The 17,639-nt window shown below is 33.1% G+C and overlaps 1 protein-coding gene across 1 annotated transcript in view; it reads right to left on the bottom strand.

Annotated features, from left to right (window-relative positions):
* The window catches only part of LOC127708656 (transducin beta-like protein 3), a 32,516-nt gene that overhangs the window by 1,198 nt on the left and 13,679 nt on the right, over positions 1 to 17,639 (bottom strand). Inside the window, exons 10-22 of the mRNA XM_052213736.1 lie at positions 15,711 to 15,913; positions 15,299 to 15,499; positions 13,112 to 13,218; positions 12,055 to 12,241; positions 9,824 to 9,913; positions 9,347 to 9,415; positions 8,910 to 8,980; positions 7,457 to 7,613; positions 6,797 to 6,855; positions 5,134 to 5,237; positions 4,092 to 4,163; positions 2,196 to 2,354; positions 1,172 to 1,265 (exon numbers count right to left, since the gene is read on the bottom strand). Coding sequence (XP_052069696.1) covers positions 1,172 to 1,265; positions 2,196 to 2,354; positions 4,092 to 4,163; positions 5,134 to 5,237; positions 6,797 to 6,855; positions 7,457 to 7,613; positions 8,910 to 8,980; positions 9,347 to 9,415; positions 9,824 to 9,913; positions 12,055 to 12,241; positions 13,112 to 13,218; positions 15,299 to 15,499; positions 15,711 to 15,913 — 1,573 coding nt within the window. The remainder of the gene's footprint in view (positions 1 to 1,171; positions 1,266 to 2,195; positions 2,355 to 4,091; positions 4,164 to 5,133; positions 5,238 to 6,796; positions 6,856 to 7,456; positions 7,614 to 8,909; positions 8,981 to 9,346; positions 9,416 to 9,823; positions 9,914 to 12,054; positions 12,242 to 13,111; positions 13,219 to 15,298; positions 15,500 to 15,710; positions 15,914 to 17,639) is intronic.

Here is a 17,639-nt window from a genome sequence, read left to right on the forward strand (position 1 = left end):
ACTTGCTGTCTCACTGAAGGATAGCCACATCTACTTTTATTCATAATAAAAATTCATCAAAAAAAATATCAACATACAAACTAAATAAAAGAACAGAACAGAGTTCCAATTTCACATATATTATCTATCAAAAAGCACTAACAATGCAGTTTTCCATATAATTAGTAAGTCCAAGGGTCATAACTCTATCAAAAATAAATGATCTGATGTGGATTTATTTTATCTTGTCCTGATTATTGCTGATATAAATCTTTGAAATAAGTTTGATAAAAAATCTGGCAATAATTGTACACATGAGAGCCCTTACAATGCAATTTTCCACATGATTAATATTTCCAAGTAACATTACTCTTTTAAAAATAATTGATCTGCCCTGATTTTCGAACTTGTCTGAGACATTGCTGATATAAACCTCTGATATACGTATTAAAATAAAGGTCTGACAAGAATTGTACATGTGAGAGCGCTTACAAGACAGGAACTACTCACCGTAATTCTATGTCTCCCCTTGGGGGACAATTATAATGTTATGGTATTGATCTTTTGTCATACAAAAGGGACCTATTAATATTAGTATACCATCAAAAATTTAACAAAAACAGTATTTTACATGCTTTTTGGCTTTATTTATTACAGATATATGTATAAAAGTTTGAAGAAACAAGAATGTGTCCATAGTACACGAATGCCCCACTCGCACTATCATTTTCTATGTTCATTGGACCGTGAAATTGGGGTCAAAACTCTAATTTGCCATTAAAATTAGAAAGATCATATCATAGGGAACATGTGTACTAAGTTTCAAGTTGATTGGACTTAAACTTCATCAAAAACTACCTTGACCAAAAACTTTAACCTGAAGCAGGACAGACGGACGGACGGACGAACAGACGGACGAACAGACGGACGAACAGACGCACAGACCAAAAAACATAATGCCCCTAGGTGGGGCATAAAAAATCAATACAATAAAAAGTACTTATAAAATTGTGATTCAAAACACTGCTTTTATAGAATCTTTTAATCAAAGCATATTTAAAGTAACAAAACATTTATGTCATATAATATATTTCTTTTCATTCACACACAAAATAATTTATGTGTATTCTGTATGTAAAACACTTTAATATATAAGGGTTAAAATCAGTTATAATGATAATTATGTGAATACCTGTTTATATCAGTTATCCCTTTCATACACTGCCATGTGTACTCCACAAACATTGCTTGTTGCTGTAGTCTTGTCAATCTGTTAAAATGTCTCTCTGGAAATAATTAAAAAGACATAAATGTTGAATGTGGAATAAGGTGTTCATCAGTATATCTCTATAAACTTTAAAATTACACAAGTTCCATCTTGTAAAATTGACAATTAAAGGCAATATTATTTCCTTTCTATTATTATCATCAACATAATTATAATCCAAAACCATGACCACCAGAATCTATTTTAAACATTAGCAAGCATGACTTAGTGAACATATGCCAAGTCAAAATACAATTATCAAACTAGAACTTAAATAGATTGTGGCCAAACGTGGGCCAGATTGGCCCAGTGGTATCAGAGGAGATTTTAAAGTCTACATCAATAGGAATGACAACATGAATAGAAGATATTGATGCCAAGTGATGGAATTAGCTCATGAGGACAGTCAGTACAAGGTGAGATAAAAAAAACATTTTTTTTTTTAAAAGAAAAATGTTTAAGATCAGGGACTCCTATTCGACAGACATGTACACCTTACAATGATTCTATAAATCAAATATAGATGACTTACCACTCATTGTAAGGGAGAAACTGACCTAAACACAGACATTATGTTTGAACCATAAAAATAAGGTCAAGGTCGGGGGACTCCTGTTAGGCCAGCATTTACACCAATTAAGTGACTTTTAAGACCAAATATTAATAATAAAAACTTCTTTGTATGAGCACAATTTTAGGATTATAATGTTACAATAAAAGACTTACTAGTGAAACATTATTTATCTTCTGTAGCTGATTTAATGCTTTTTAATACTTAAAATGATTCAGACAATTTTAACGACTCTGAATTGTTATTTTGGTGAACAGAAACATTTGCCCCTTCGTCAAATTAAAATAATCATGAAGTTTGTTCACAAAAACATTATAGCAATTAGTCATCCCAATACAGCCTTACATGTGAATTCCATGAGCACCTGTCATTACTTACCTGTGTAAGGTAATAAAGATTCTATTGTTGATTTCATATTAGGAAACTTCAGAAGATCTTCTGCTGTGTCAGATTTCAACACTATAGACAATATAAACTGTGCTTCATGGCAGTTTTTACTGTTTGTATTCCACTGGCCACAAAACCTCAAAACAGAATCTGAAAACAAAAATAATTTCACTAACTAGTCCTTATTTTTTTTTAAATTATTTATAAAATGTAAGACTTTATTTCTTTAAAGAATCAATATTACCGGTACACCCAATATTAATATATTTTCTTCAGCTTCCCTGCCACTTTTAAAATGAAGATAATAGAAATAAGTCATTGCAAGCAATGTCATCTAAAGTTTACCCCATTTCATTGACAAATAAAATGCTCCGCTGGGCGCAGCTTGATACGACTGCAGTGGTGGAACACTGAACAGTTGGGGCAAGTATGGACACAACATTCAAGCTTGATACAGCACTGAATTTGGATTGTGATAAAATATTTGACACAGCATAGGTTTCTGACACAGAATGAATGTGGTCTAAGAACTTAAAATTTTTTAATTTACCTATTCAAACCATATCATTATTATTTGCTTTTATATATAAACCAGAAATAACCAATTTAAAATGGAAAATTTTAAAGAAAAAAAAATCCCTCCCCCAAATTTTTTGAACCCCCTTATGATTGATCACCCCCAAAGTCAATCCCAGACTTCCCTTTGTGGTATGGTACCTTGCAGTACAATTTCGGAGAGATCTATACACTTGAACACAAGTTATTGTCTGGAAACTAGAAAAATGCTTGTTTTTAGGCCCCTTTTTGGCCCCAAATTCCTAAACGTTTAAGGCAATTACCCCCAAACTCAAACCCAGCTTTCCCTTTGTGATATGGAACCTTGTAGTACAATTTCATAAAGATCCATACAGTTACACACAAGTTATAGTCCTGAAACTAGAAAAATGCTTGTTTTTTGCCCCTTTTTTGCCCCAAATTCCTAAAATTTTGAGGCAATTCCCCCAAAATCAATCCCAGCCTTCCCTTTGTGGTATGGTACCTTGCAGTACAATTTCAGAGAGATCCATACACTTGAACACAAGTTATTGTCTGGAAACTAGAAAAAATGCTTATTTTTGGCCCCTTTTTGACCCCTTATTCCAAAACGTTTTGGGCAATTACCCCCAAACTCAATTCCAGCTTTTCCTTTGTGATATGGAACCTTGTAGTACAATTTCAGAAAGATCCATACACTTACACACAAGTTTTTGTCCTGAAACTAGAAAAATGCTTGTTTTTTGCCCCTTTTTGGCCCCTAATTCCTAACATTTTGAGGCAATTCCCCCAAAATCAATTCCAGCCTTCCCTTTGTGATATGGAACCTTGTGGTACAATGTCAGAGAGATCCATACACTAACACACAAGTTATGTCTGGAAGTTACAAAAATGCTTATTTTTGGCCCCTTTTTGGCCCCTAATTCCTTAACTGTTGGTACCATAAACCCCAAAATCAATCCCAACCTTCCTTTTGTGGTATTGAACCTTATGGTAAAATTTCATAGAGATCCATTCACTTAAACTAAAGTTAGAGTGCGAAAAACCAAAGTGTCTTCGGATGACGACGCCAACATCATACCAATATACGACCGCAAAATTTGTCGTATAAAAATAACAAAACACTGTTATGGAGTAGGCATAGGAAACCATGCTTAGGTTACAACTGAAAACTAATGCTGAAAATTCTTCTTTTTTAGAAAAGTGACAGGATATGGTTAATTATTTCTGTATGAGGGTGGCCCTATTTGAATAGGCCTGAATATCAAGGGATAACTGAACATCCTCAACCTAAAAAAATGGAAAATTTTAAAGAAAAAAAAATAAAATAAAGAGGTTATAATAAATGCATACCCAACTGGTCTTGTCTAAGTTTTTGTAAAGTTGCTTGTAAGTCTTCTACTCCAGACTGGCTAGCTAATATTTCTGAAACATCAAACATATGGTAATTATGATTTGAAATCATGTATACATTTGACCTGTTGTGAAATGATAGACAGATTCTTATTTTATTGCCACTATCACTGATCACAGTATAACATTTAACCGTTGAAAATAAGGCACCTGTAGTGCTGTAACTTTCAAGCAAGGAAAAAAGTTGGTTTTCAGAAAGGTAGGTGGGTGAATTAATTGAATTCTTCAATAACTTGTAAGCAACATTTTTTTTTTAAATTATTCATTTAGAATACATTTATCTTCATTGATCCTCCCCATAGTAATATTTTAGAATATAAATAACATTTCTTATGTTGGGCTGGCTTTTCTGGGTATGTATAGTGATATAGCACAGTGGCGGATCCAGGAGGGGGTTCCGGGGGTTGGACCCCCACTTTTTTTACGATCAAACTTTTGAATGGGGACATTTGGTTGGAACCTCCTCTTCATCCTGGGTTGGAACCCCCTTTTAAAAATGGCTGGATCCGCCCCTGTAGCAAACAAACTACATTTCAATTTTCGACAAATGTATTATTCACAGATTTGTTCTTATCTGAAGTCATTTTATCTGACTTTTTGTGTTTGAATTATGTGATCTCATAATTAATTTTCAGCCAAACCACATCCTTTAAGATACATTTATCCAGCATCATTTCTTTTAAAGTTTAGATGATTTCATAAGAAAATTTCAGTGTAAAATATATAATTAGTGGTACAGCGAAAATTATATCAACTTGTGTAAATTCTATACTATTATTTTGTTTGTATTTTTAAAGAACACAAACAAATAATAACGCTACACAATGAGATAATACCTTTAGCCATCTGGATGTGTTTTATGCACAATGAAAACAATCTCATTACAGATCACAAATGTCTGTGGAAGTTGAAGCTTTGATCAATGTCTTATATGGTTATTTTATTTTACTTGGTTCTTTTCTCACATAATAATTTTACAAACCTTTTAAAATAGTTAGAACTCTGAAGGGTTGTTCTAACTTTATTGCTAAAGCAATTGCTTTGTGATATTTCTTCTGTTGTATCAAATTTGACAATTCCTGTTCCCTGGAAAAAGAGAAAAACAAGTTATATTTGACATTCACTTGAAAAATGCAAGAGAAATCACAATTTCTACGTTAATATAAAAATAAGAAGATGTGGTATAATTGCCAATAAGACAACTCTCCACCAGAGACTACACATAACACAGAAATTAACAACTATAGGTCACCATATGGCCTTCAACAATGAGCAAAGCCCATACCGCATAGTCAGCTATAAAAGGCCCCGAAATGACAAATGTAAAACAATTCAAATGAAAAAACTAACGGCCTAATTTATGTACAAAATAATGAACGAAAAACAAATATGTTACACAGCAACAAACGACAACCACTGAATTACAGGCTCCTGACTTGGGACAGGCACATACAGAATGTGGCGGGGTTAAACTAGTTTGAAGGTGCCAGCCCTCCCCTAACCTGGGACAGCTGTGTAACAGTACAACATAAGAAAGACTTCATTACCTTATGAAACAAATATCACCTATTGTCTTAGACTGAACTGCAATCCCATTGCCTTGTGTCAAACTCACTTTTTTTTATCATAATATAGGATAAATTTATATCTTTATGTCAAAAATTTAAGATAGTGAAAGAGGTTATAATTATGATACAAACAATTGAACAAATATATTTTCTTAAGAACAGTCTGACCTTTCACTAGTATTTAAACCCCTGAGTGTGACATTCCAAAAATCCTTTTACTTGAATCCTTTGAAACAGATTGAAAAAGTCATAAGTCAGAAAACATTTGTCCCAGACAACTGACATTTTTTTTTTAACTTATACTGATTAACATATTAGTAAATATCAACAATAAATTGCATAAGTGAATCATTTGCACAAAATAAGACTCTGGGTATTCAAAGTTGTGTATTTATTGACATTGATGAATCAAAACCCAAGATAATTAGAAGAATGCTTTTTCTCCTTGTTAAGGGCCTCATTATAACTGTTTTAGCTTCATGTTAAGGCCTCACTGTCACTTTGAGATAAAGACAAAGCAATAAAAGCGCTGTTACTTTGCTTTGGGTTTCATCAAGTGTGTGTTGTGATTTTATATCATGATTTAATTCACCATATTGACTCTTTTCCATTAATTTTGATGCATCAATTTAATTTCAACCTGTCACTAATATCCGGAGATAAAGTAACATTGCTACATTCCACACAATTTTAACAAGATTTGATCTTTCGAGGGTGACTTTTGATAAAAATTTTGTAAAAATTACAATATTTTTTACAAGAGAAAAGAAACAAACAACTTATTAAACCAATCCCTGATAATCAGACGTACTGTGGATTCATTTATTTTCGTGGATTTGCCAAAGTCTGTATACAAACCATTAGAAAATATGTACTTCGTTGAACATTTAAATTTGTGGTTTACCTTTACCCATGAAATTCTTAAATATTGGTATCCCATGTATAATAATGAATCCACAGTAATACCAATTCTCATTAGAAAACAAGATCTACCATGTGGCATTTTTTTTAAACATTCAATCTTGTATCCCATATATGAACATAATTTTAGATGCTTAGCATGTATATTTACAATACCTGATAATAAACTGTTCTTGTTCTTTCCTTGTAGTGTCTTCTACTTCCTGTGTTATATCCTGTAATAGTTAAAAGATTATGTACATACTCAGAGGCGGATTTAAAGGGTTTTTAAGGGGGCCTGGGCCCCCCCTTTTGTGGAAAAAATTTGGATGATTATATAGGGAATCACTGAGACATGACTGGAGCGGGCCCCCTCTTATGAAAATTTCTGGACCCGCCACTGATACTTGTAGAACTTATATCAGTTACAATAAACAATATATGGGAGAAACATTTGATCAACAATACTTATCTTTGCAGAATAAATAGAAAATCATGTGTTTAAGATTTTAACAAACAAAGGTAAAGTTGGCTAGTAAAACCCAGAAAAAGGGGACATGTCTTATTGACCCTTGTGCAAAACAAAGTTAGACAGAAGGGAAGTGTGTCTTGCAGGGTACTTTCAAAATGTATGTTTATTACCTAAAAGATATATAAGAAATACCTGGTTGATTACATTCATAAGCTGGTGATTAGAAACAAAATTATTCACCATTGATATTCTTAGCATCAATGTTCTAATTATAGATATAAGTGTATTTTTTTTAGCAAAAAATCAGTCATAACCAGAAAATATGACTGTTTCTGAACTCTAGTATTGCACTATTCTTGACTTACTTGCCATTCCAGAATGGTTGAGTCTGCACCACCAGTGATGACACAGTTTTCATCAGAACTGATAGCAAGCCCCCAAACTTTATCATCATGTTCATCAAATGTCTTAACACATTCATTGGTTTTAATTGTCCATATTTTTAATAATCCATCTGAACCGCTAAAGATAACAATTTGATAGTATAAGCATGTACTATTTAAAAAAATTTTTTTAATAAGATAAGTTATATAATAAATATCTTCAGAAGTAAAGCAACTGACATCAGAGTGTAAAACATCAACATTTCTGTATCTTGAGATACTGAATGTACTTTACGTTTGATATCAGTATTTTGTGAATATTTCTTGGTATAATAATTATAGATTATCAATGGTTTTTCAAACTAGGGTGTTTCTCAGCTACAATCTCATTGAAGGGCAACAGCCTGAGTTGAGATGTAGCAGAGAAACAACCTCAAGTTTGACAGACCATTGATAATCTGTTTATCGCTGTTTTCCTAGGCAACTTTAATGACGAAGGCTCATGACATCATACTTTTTCTTTCTCTCAACAGAGATTAAATACACTGTTGCTACCAGGCCTTAGATACTAGTGATAATTTTCTATCTCAAGCAAGTAGCATAATATGAAAAAATATCCGTAAAAAAAGATCAAAGGAAAAAAACAATAAATAGCAATAATATGTAGTATGATTTTTTCATGAAACAGTTTTGGTCCTCTGTAATACTGATACAATTAAGTTAAACACTTTTCTATATTGATTTTTATTGCATGAAAAAACAGAAAGTTTAGAGCTTAGTATTCACAATCATATTTTACCCTGGCCACATGTTAATTTGCTCATCCTACATTAGTAGTCTTGTCTTGTCAGTGGTTTTCATAGTTTTTTAATATTAGAATTCATTTGGAAACTAAGTGTTAATGGCAATTTTATGTGTTCTGTTGAATGCACTCACAACTTGTCTATATTGCTTGACAACTGTTAAGGATGCTTGCCTCTTATTGAAGGCATATATTGATTTCTAGATATTTTTTTGGTTTTTATTATAGGGTTGTTGTGTCATTAACATGTTATCTCTCCAATTTTTTTTTCATATCTTAATGTTTGTTTGTCAGTACAAATGTTTGTCATTTCAGGAAGACAATAAAACTCGCAAGTGTGTCTACTTCTGTCAAAGAATTTGAACTTTGCTGAAGTTTGAAGAACATAAGTTTAATTATGGCGTATGAGATTGCAAAGTTAAATGCCTTTAATCATTGCAGTGAGGATGTTTCAAACACTCAATCGTTTTTCATTTTCTAATTTACTAAATGTAAAACATGGTCATGATTTAAGACAACTGGTTAGTGTGAGAAAAAAAATTATATGCCTTATAGGTTAATGTTGAAATTGAGTTCTACATTCATACTGATATTTTACAATGTAATACAGTGTATTAGAAACCATTTACAAACCATGATAATAACTGCATCCCTCTAGTTAGAAAGACCACTCTTAAAACAGAACTGTCATGTCCTTCAAAAGTCTGGAAAACATATGAGTAAGAAAGATTATTATATAATACTGATCTTTTTAACATATGAATCTCTACCATAATTATATACTTAACAGCTTAGAGATATAGAATGCTCTATAATAAATGAGCGTCATGTTATTTTCTCCTCAATATGTAATAAAATGGACATATGAAATGTATTTTCTAAGGCTGTGTATTTTTTTTTCCGTATATTGTGCTAAGAATGTAGGTAGGAATTTGTTTTCTTTTTGACTAAATAATTTCAAACCCATGCCAAACATGATTACATTTTTAGTAGCATCCATCAAGGAAGATTTTATCTTGACACAGTTAAAGTGAGATAATGCAAGTACCTGCCATCTTAAAAGTTCTTACCTTGACACAGGTAAAGTCAGATAATGACCAAATTTTGATGGTACCATCAGCTGATGAGGTTACAGCACACTGAAATATATGTAAATCATGTGATAATGAAATTTTACCTTATTAAATTAACTCAAATTTCTTCTTATCAATATATAACCTTTGCACTATGCATATTTGACCTGGACATTTCAGTTAAACAAATTTATAATTGTATAGATATTTCAAAACATTTTAAGTATTGAAATTAATTCTTAATCTACCTGCTTTTAAAGTAAAAACAAATCCATAATGGAAAAACTTTCACTATTTTCACATTTTCTAAACCTGCATACAAATTTTTCTTAAAATACTGAGTTGAATATAGAAAACACATATTAAAAAAAAAACATGAAGAAAAATGTCTGTGAACAAGCTTAAACAATAACAATTTATACATTAACAGTACCTATAATAAGGAAAACTAAATATGCACATCAAATGTTTTACCTGATCAACAGGTGAAAACTGGACACACCAAATTCCCTTCCGGTGGCCTCGTAAAACTCCAATCATGGATAAATCTTTACTGACCCATAACTGAAATTAACAATAAAATGAAGCTTGCAACAACATTGACAGAGCATTTCTAGCTATTAAACTGTAAGGAAATTAACCTGAAAAAACAATAGGCCATCAATGAAATAACTTCATAATAATATACATATCTAAGTATTTGCACAAATGTTTTACAAAATAAAAAAATCCAGCTTAAAAAATGAAAAAGGAGTAAGGTGGTCATACAATGAACCCTAAAGGTTGGTTGATGGACGGACAGAGTTATAACAATATGAACTTGTTGTTGCACGGAGTAAAGTAAATACTGCTGCTAATTGCAGTGCTGTGATAACACACCTTAATTTGGTCGTTTGTACATGTTTTATGATGTAACATGCCTTAGCAGTGAAGGCCCATGTTTTGTGATGTAATATATCTTGGTAGTGAAGTCCCATGTTTTGTGATGTAACATGCCTTGGCAGTGAAGTCCCATGTTTTGTGATGTAACATACCTTGGCAGTGAAGTCCCATTTTTTGTGATGTAACATGCCTTAGCAGTGAAGTCCCATGTTTTGTGATGTAACATGCCTTGGCAGTGAAGTCCCATGTTTTGTGATGTAACATATCTTGGCAGTGAAATCCAATGTTTTGTGATGTAACATATCTTGGCAGTGAAGTCCCATGTTTTGTGATGTAACATATCTTGGCAGTGAAGTCCAATGTTTTGTGATGTAACATATCTTGTAGTGAAGTCCCATGTTTTGTGGTGTAACATGCCTTAGCAGTGAAGTCCCATGTTTTGTGATGTAACATGCCTTAGCAGTGAAGGCCCATGTTTGTGATGTAACATATCTTGGTAGTGAAGTCCAATGTTTTGTGATGTAACATATCTTGGTAGTGAAGTCCAATGTTTTGTGATGTAACATATCTTGTAGTGAAGTCCCATGTTTTGTGGTGTAACATGCCTTAGCAGTGAAGTCCCATGTTTTGTGATGTAACATGCCTTAGCAGTGAAGGCCCATGTTTGTGATGTAACATATCTTGGTAGTGAAGTCCAATGTTTTGTGATGTAACATATCTTGGTAGTGAAGTCCCATGTTTTGTGATGTAACATATCTTGGCAGTGAAGTCCAATGTTTTGTGATGTAACATATCTTGGCAGTGAAGTCCCATGTTTTGTGATGTAACATATCTTGGCAGTGAAGTCCAATGTTTTGTGATGTAACATATCTTGTAGTGAAGTTCCATGTTTTGTGGTGTAACATGCCTTAGCAGTGAAGTCCCATGTTTTGTGATGTAACATGCCTTAGCAGTGAAGGCCCATGTTTGTGATGTAACATATCTTGGTAGTGAAGTCCAATGTTTTGTGATGTAACATATCTTGGTAGTGAAGTCCCATGTTTTGTGATGTAACATATCTTGGCAGTGAAGTCCAATGTTTTGTGATGTAACATATCTTGTAGTGAAGTCCCATGTTTTGTGGTGTAACATGCCTTAGCAGTGAAGTCCCATGTTTTGTGATGTAACATATCTTGGTAGTGAAGTCCCATGTTTTGTGATGTAACATACCTTGGCAGTGAAGTCCAATGGTTTGTGATGTAACATGCCTTAGCAGTGAAGTCCCATGTTTTGTGATGTAACATATCTTGGTAGTGAAGTCCCATGTTTTGTGATGTAACATATCTTGTAGTGAAGTCCCATGTTTTGTGGTGTAACATGCCTTAGCAGTGAAGGCCCATGTTTGTGATGTAACATATCTTGGTAGTGAAGTCCCATGTTTTGTGAAGTAACATACCTTGGCAGTGAAGTCCAATGTTTTGTGATGTAACATATCTTGGCAGTGAAGTCCCATGTTTTGTGGTGTAACATGCCTTAGCAGTGAAGTCCAATGTTTTGTGATGTAACATGCCTTGGCAGTGAAGTCCCATGTTTTGTGATGTAACATATCTTGGCAGTGAAGTCCCATGTTTTGTGATTTAACATACCTTAGCAGTGAAGTCCCATGTTTTGTGGTGTAACATGCCTTAGCAGTGAAGGCCCATGTTTTGTGATGTAACATATCTTGGTAGTGAAGTCCCATGTTTTGTGATGTAACATGCCTTAGCAGTGAAGGCCCATGTTTTGTGATGTAACATACCTTGGCAGTGAAGTCCCATGTTTTGTGATGTAACATACTAACATACCTTGGCAGTTTTATCCTGAGAAGCCGTCACTATATATTTATCATTAGGTGATACTGCAATGCTATTTATATCTTTGTCGTGTGCCCTTTCTGTAGCTCGGCAGTGTAGGTTATATGAATCAGCACTGACATCCCACATCTTAATTGTACAATCTTCTCCACCACTTACAACAAACTTTCCACTTAAACTAAAATAAAATCCAAACAGTTCTTCTTGTCACAACATTATTACCAAAGGTGTATAAGAAGGAGAATAGTTTTCACCAAACAGTTATTCTTGCCATTGTGTAAGATATGCTAAACAATCTGTGAAGTTTTGTATAATATTTTTTTGTATCAGAAATTTAAACTGTCTGGCTTCAAACAAAATCACAAAAAAAAATCTTTAAATTTAGTGTTTTTTTGGAGATCCATTGAAGGTCATGAACCTTTTTTTTACATCTGAAGATCAAGTATGGCACATACCAAAATCTTTTAATTAGGTAAGTACATGTCCAAAACAATGGAGAAATAGCTAATAAAAAGATGTCTCAACTTAGCACTTGCAAATAATGTGTGAATCTCAATATAAATGTTGCACATATGAAGTTTACATCTTAACATAAGTGATACAATATTCAAGAGCTTATGTTTCTATCCAAATAGCAGGTAATATAAATGGTAAGGATGTAGATAGCTCTTCAAAAATTTCCCCAATGCCACCGTTACTTGATTTACCATTAGACAATATATAAAACAATTCTAATCATAGATGTGTTTGATTTGTCCTAGCCAAAATTCTACCTTTCTTTCCCTGTTCCTTTCGTATCTTTACACAAAATACTACTTATCACTGGATTTTACCTGTATAAGCAACATGACAGGTGTAACTAGTGGAGCAGAATTGGCTTACCCTTCAAAAGAACATGAATTCACACTGGATTTTCTGTAATGTTTTTGTTAATTTATACCTAGGTGTTTTTTATATCTGGTCATCATTTTGCCTTTTTTCTCTTGACCATAGTGTTATCTATCCTTCTCTAATGTATGAAATAATCTTACTCTTCTTTCAAACTCACCTAGAAAAGTTTATAGACCCAACAGAACTTGTGTGACCTTGACCTTCACCACAACAGTGAACCATTCCTGTTTCTGGGTCAAGGTTCCACATCCTTATGCTGTTATCCTGGAATGGTATAATTTAATTTCAAAATTGTGGAACTTAAAACTTATAATAAAATCCTGTTATATTGAAATGTCCTCTGGACTTGGACCATATGTAGAAAGTTCTTTTTAAAAAGGCAATATTTCTGTTTAATGTAAGTTAACAGAGCCGAGGAAACAATCATTTTGCAATGGAACAACATTACAAGCAGACACAATATTTACAGATGTGTTATTTACGAAGACTGCTTATATCTGTCAATAAAATGCTCCGCTGGGCGCAGCTTGATACGACTGCAGAGGTCGAACCCTGAACAGTTGGGGCAAGTATGGACACAACATTCAAGCTTGATACAGCTCTGAAGTTGGATTGTGATTAAATATTTGACACAGCATAGGTTTCTGACACAGAATGAATGTGGTCTAAGAACTTAAAAATTTTTAATTTACCTATTATGGTCCAATATCCAAAATCTAAATACATACACGGTTAGATTCAGCATATAAAAGAACCCCAAGAATTCAATTTTTGTTAAAATCAAACTAAATCTAATTTTGGACCCTTTGGACCTTAATGTAGACCAATTTGAAAACGGGACCAAAAACTAAGAATCTAAATACACGGTTAAATTCAGCATATCAAAGAACCCCAATATTTCAATTTTTGATGAAATCAAACCATATCATTATTATTTGCTTTCATATATAAATCAAAAATAACCAACTTAAAATGGAAAATTTTAAAGAAAAAAATAAAAAGGGAAAAAAAATCCCCCCCCCCCAATTTTTTGAACCCCCTTATGATTCATCACCCCCAAAATCAATCCCAGCCTTCCCTTTGTGGTATGGTACCTTGCAGTACAATTTCAGAGAGATCCATACACTTGAACACAATGCAAGTTATTGTCTGGAAACTGTAAAAATGCTTGTTTTTTGGCCCCTTTATGGCCCCAAATTCCTAAACGTTTAAGGCAATTACCCCCAAACTCAAACCCAGCTTTCCCTTTGTGATATGGAACCTTGTAGTACAATTTCATAAAGATCCATACACTTACACACAAGTTATTGTCCTGAAACTAGAAAAATGCTTGTTTTTTGCCCCTTTTTGGTCCCTATTTCCTAAAATTTTGAAGCAATTACCCCCAAAATCAATTCCAGCCTTCCCTTTGTGATATGGAGTACAATTTCAGAGAGATCCATACACTTGAACACAAGTTATTGTCTGGAAACTAGAAAAATGCTTATTTTTGGCCCCTTTTTGGCCCTTTATTCCTAAACGTTTTGAGCAATTACTCCCAAACTCAATTCCAGCTTTCCCTTTGTGATATGGAACCTTGTAGTACAATTTCAGAAAGATTCATACACTTACACACAAGTTATTGTCCTGAAACTAGAAAAATGCTTGTTTTTTTCCCCTTTTTGGCCCTTAATTCCTAAACTCTTGGCCCAATAACCCCTAAAATGAATCCCAACCTTCAACTTGTGGTATTAAACATTGTGGTACAATTTCAGAGCAATCGAAATACTTATACACAAGTTATTATCCTGAAACTAGAAAAATGCTTGTTTTGGGCCCCTTTTGGGCCCCTAATTCCTAAACGGTTGAGACCATCATACCCAAAATCAATCCCAACCTTCCTTTTGTGGTATTGAACCTTCTTAAAAAATTTCATAGAGATCCATTCACTTAAACTAAAGTTATTGTCAGGAAACCCATGTGTCTTCGGACGACAACGCAGACGACGACGACATCATACCATTATACGATCCCAAAAAATTTTTTGCGGTCGTATAAAAATACTTCACCAAGACATTGCTGACGTGTTGCACAGGGGACAAAAAAATGAAATGCCACTCAAACAACAAAATAAGGATATTGCAATGAAAATTAAATTACACATTTGCACAAATTAGTAGTATTAATTTTAAACAATATATCTTATAAAACATAAACCATAATACCGCAGAATTTAAGCTAAGAACAATTATCCTATTTTATGAAATCTATAAAAAAAACCTCTTGATTATCAATATTCATAAAGACAAAATACTCTCTTTTTAAATAACTCTAGGACTTAAAGGTGAGCTAATTAAGTTCTTACCTTAGATGCAGTAGCTATCATATTTGTATCTTTGTGGACAGCTACACTAAGTACAATGTCTGTATGACCATGTAGTATTTGGCAACTCCAAGTTTTCACATTGTAAACTTTCAAATTTTCTGAATTTGTGCATACAACTAGGTGAGAGTCATCTTTGCCTATGAACTGTAAATCTAATATCTCATCTGTATAGCCACAAAACTAAAAAAAAAAAAGAATCATACTGTGATAATGGTAAACACTTTATATTTTGTATTGATGGACAGTATTAAAATAACAGGAAAACATGGGTTATTATGGAAAACAATAACTATTGTCCACAACTGTACTTTAAAGTCTTAGTTATAATCCTACTGATTTGATATTCCCTTTACAATACGCAGATACAGCAATATGTGTTAATTATATTTACCTGTTTTTCTATTTCAATATTTTCTATATTATACATTGATATAGTATGGTCAGCTACGACAACTGTCAAGTTTTGTTCTGATTCAGTAAACCATGCCTGTGTAATAGTCTGGCTACCACTTTCCGTCTCAGACTTTAATCCAAGTCCCATAAATTTAGAGAATACACATTTTGATTTTTTAACATTCCAAATCTTCATAGATCCTGAAAAAAAAATTATAATAGGAAAATAATTAACCAAAGATTTGGAATTAATCAGTAAATTAAACAGAGCAGTTATAGTGTACATTCAAGTCCTACTTTAGGTCAAAATCAAATCTTCATAATTATTAAAAAAATATCTAAATAACATGTCTCTATAACCTTAAACTTCTTGCAGTTTCTTTCCAAAAAAAAAATAGTTTTGAGCCTCTATTGCACAAATGTCTTTGCCAGCATGAAAAAGATGTGTTAACAAGGGCCATAATTCTCTAAACCAAGAACTTGAGATAAAATCATGATTCAAATACCAACCCGAGTTTGCTCAAATCTGGAGGTATAGTAAATAAATTGGGAATGTGTCCCATGATGATGCCCCTGTTTGCATATAACGTTATAAAGGGACATAACTCAAGAACGGTAAAAGTGATGATACCCAAATCCCTACTTGATCTGAGTTTTGTGGTAATAAGCATTGTGTATAAGTTTCATAACATTTGGTAGGGGCAAACTTAAGTTAGAGAACAGAAACGAAAAATTCAGCAATTTTTCCATTTGTAAAATAGCACAACTCTAGAACAGTTAAAGTGATGCCACCAAAATTCAAACTTGATCTGTGTTTTGTGGTAATAAGCATTGTGTATAAGATTCATTACATTTGGTGGAGGCAAACTGAAGTAAGAGAACGGAAACGAAATTCCGCAATTTATCCATTTGTAAACTAATACATGTAAATTATGCAAAAACTTAAAAGTCAATAGACCATGACTGAGATGGCTGGATCAAATAATCTCCATGGAAATGAGATGTGCCAAAGCTAATACAACTGAATACCAAATATCATTGACCTACCACTAGTGGTTCCCATAAACTGATCTAATCACAAACTAATATATTGTTGACACTGCCGCCAAGAACAGCACACCTAAGTCTTGTTTTTTCGACTTCATTGAGGCCAGACAAAAAGCTCACAAAAAGATACCCTCCCTCAAGTCTCTAAATAAAAATAATACCCCAACAAGAGGCTCTCAACAGCCACAATCACCAGGTGTAAAATATGCCATTTTGATATTTTTTTTCCTTTATTGCAATCAGTTTTATAGTAATAAGTTAAGCCAAATTTCAAGAGCAATAACTCCTATTAGCAGTCAATTGACAATTTGGGCCAAGTTGACTTATTTGTAGATCTAATTTTGCTGAACACTTTTGCTTAAAACAAGTATAGTTTCTGCAAAAAAAAAAGTATAATATGTTTTTCAAGGACAATAACTCCACAAAGGGGAGATTGATGATTAGTCCATGTTGGCTTACTGGTAGGTCATATTTTGTTGAACATTTTTACTATGGATAGATTCTCTTTATCAACAAAAGTTAAGAAGAATAAAAATGCAAGAAGTCTAAAACTCATAATTTATAGACAATAACTCTATAAGGGGTCATTTGATGATTTCTGCCTAGTTTGACTTATTTGTAGATCTTATTATTCTGGACATTTTCTTGTTTAAAATTTCTCTTTATCTGTTTAATTTTTAAGATGAAAACCAAAAACTATGAAATTTGCAAAAAATTGACATTCCAGTGGCAATAACTCCAAACTGGGTTTTCTGATTTTTCTGAAAACTTCACCAGAGAGAGACCCTGACCTACTGACCATTTTAACACCCCCCAATCAGGTTTCAGGCCACATCATTCTTGTCAAACTGCACTTATTGATATCATTGACAAATGGCTG

The sequence above is a fragment of the Mytilus californianus genome, unplaced genomic scaffold (genome assembly GCF_021869535.1).
Source record: "Mytilus californianus isolate M0D057914Y unplaced genomic scaffold, xbMytCali1.0.p SCAF_7, whole genome shotgun sequence".
Taxonomy (NCBI): domain Eukaryota; kingdom Metazoa; phylum Mollusca; class Bivalvia; order Mytilida; family Mytilidae; genus Mytilus; species Mytilus californianus.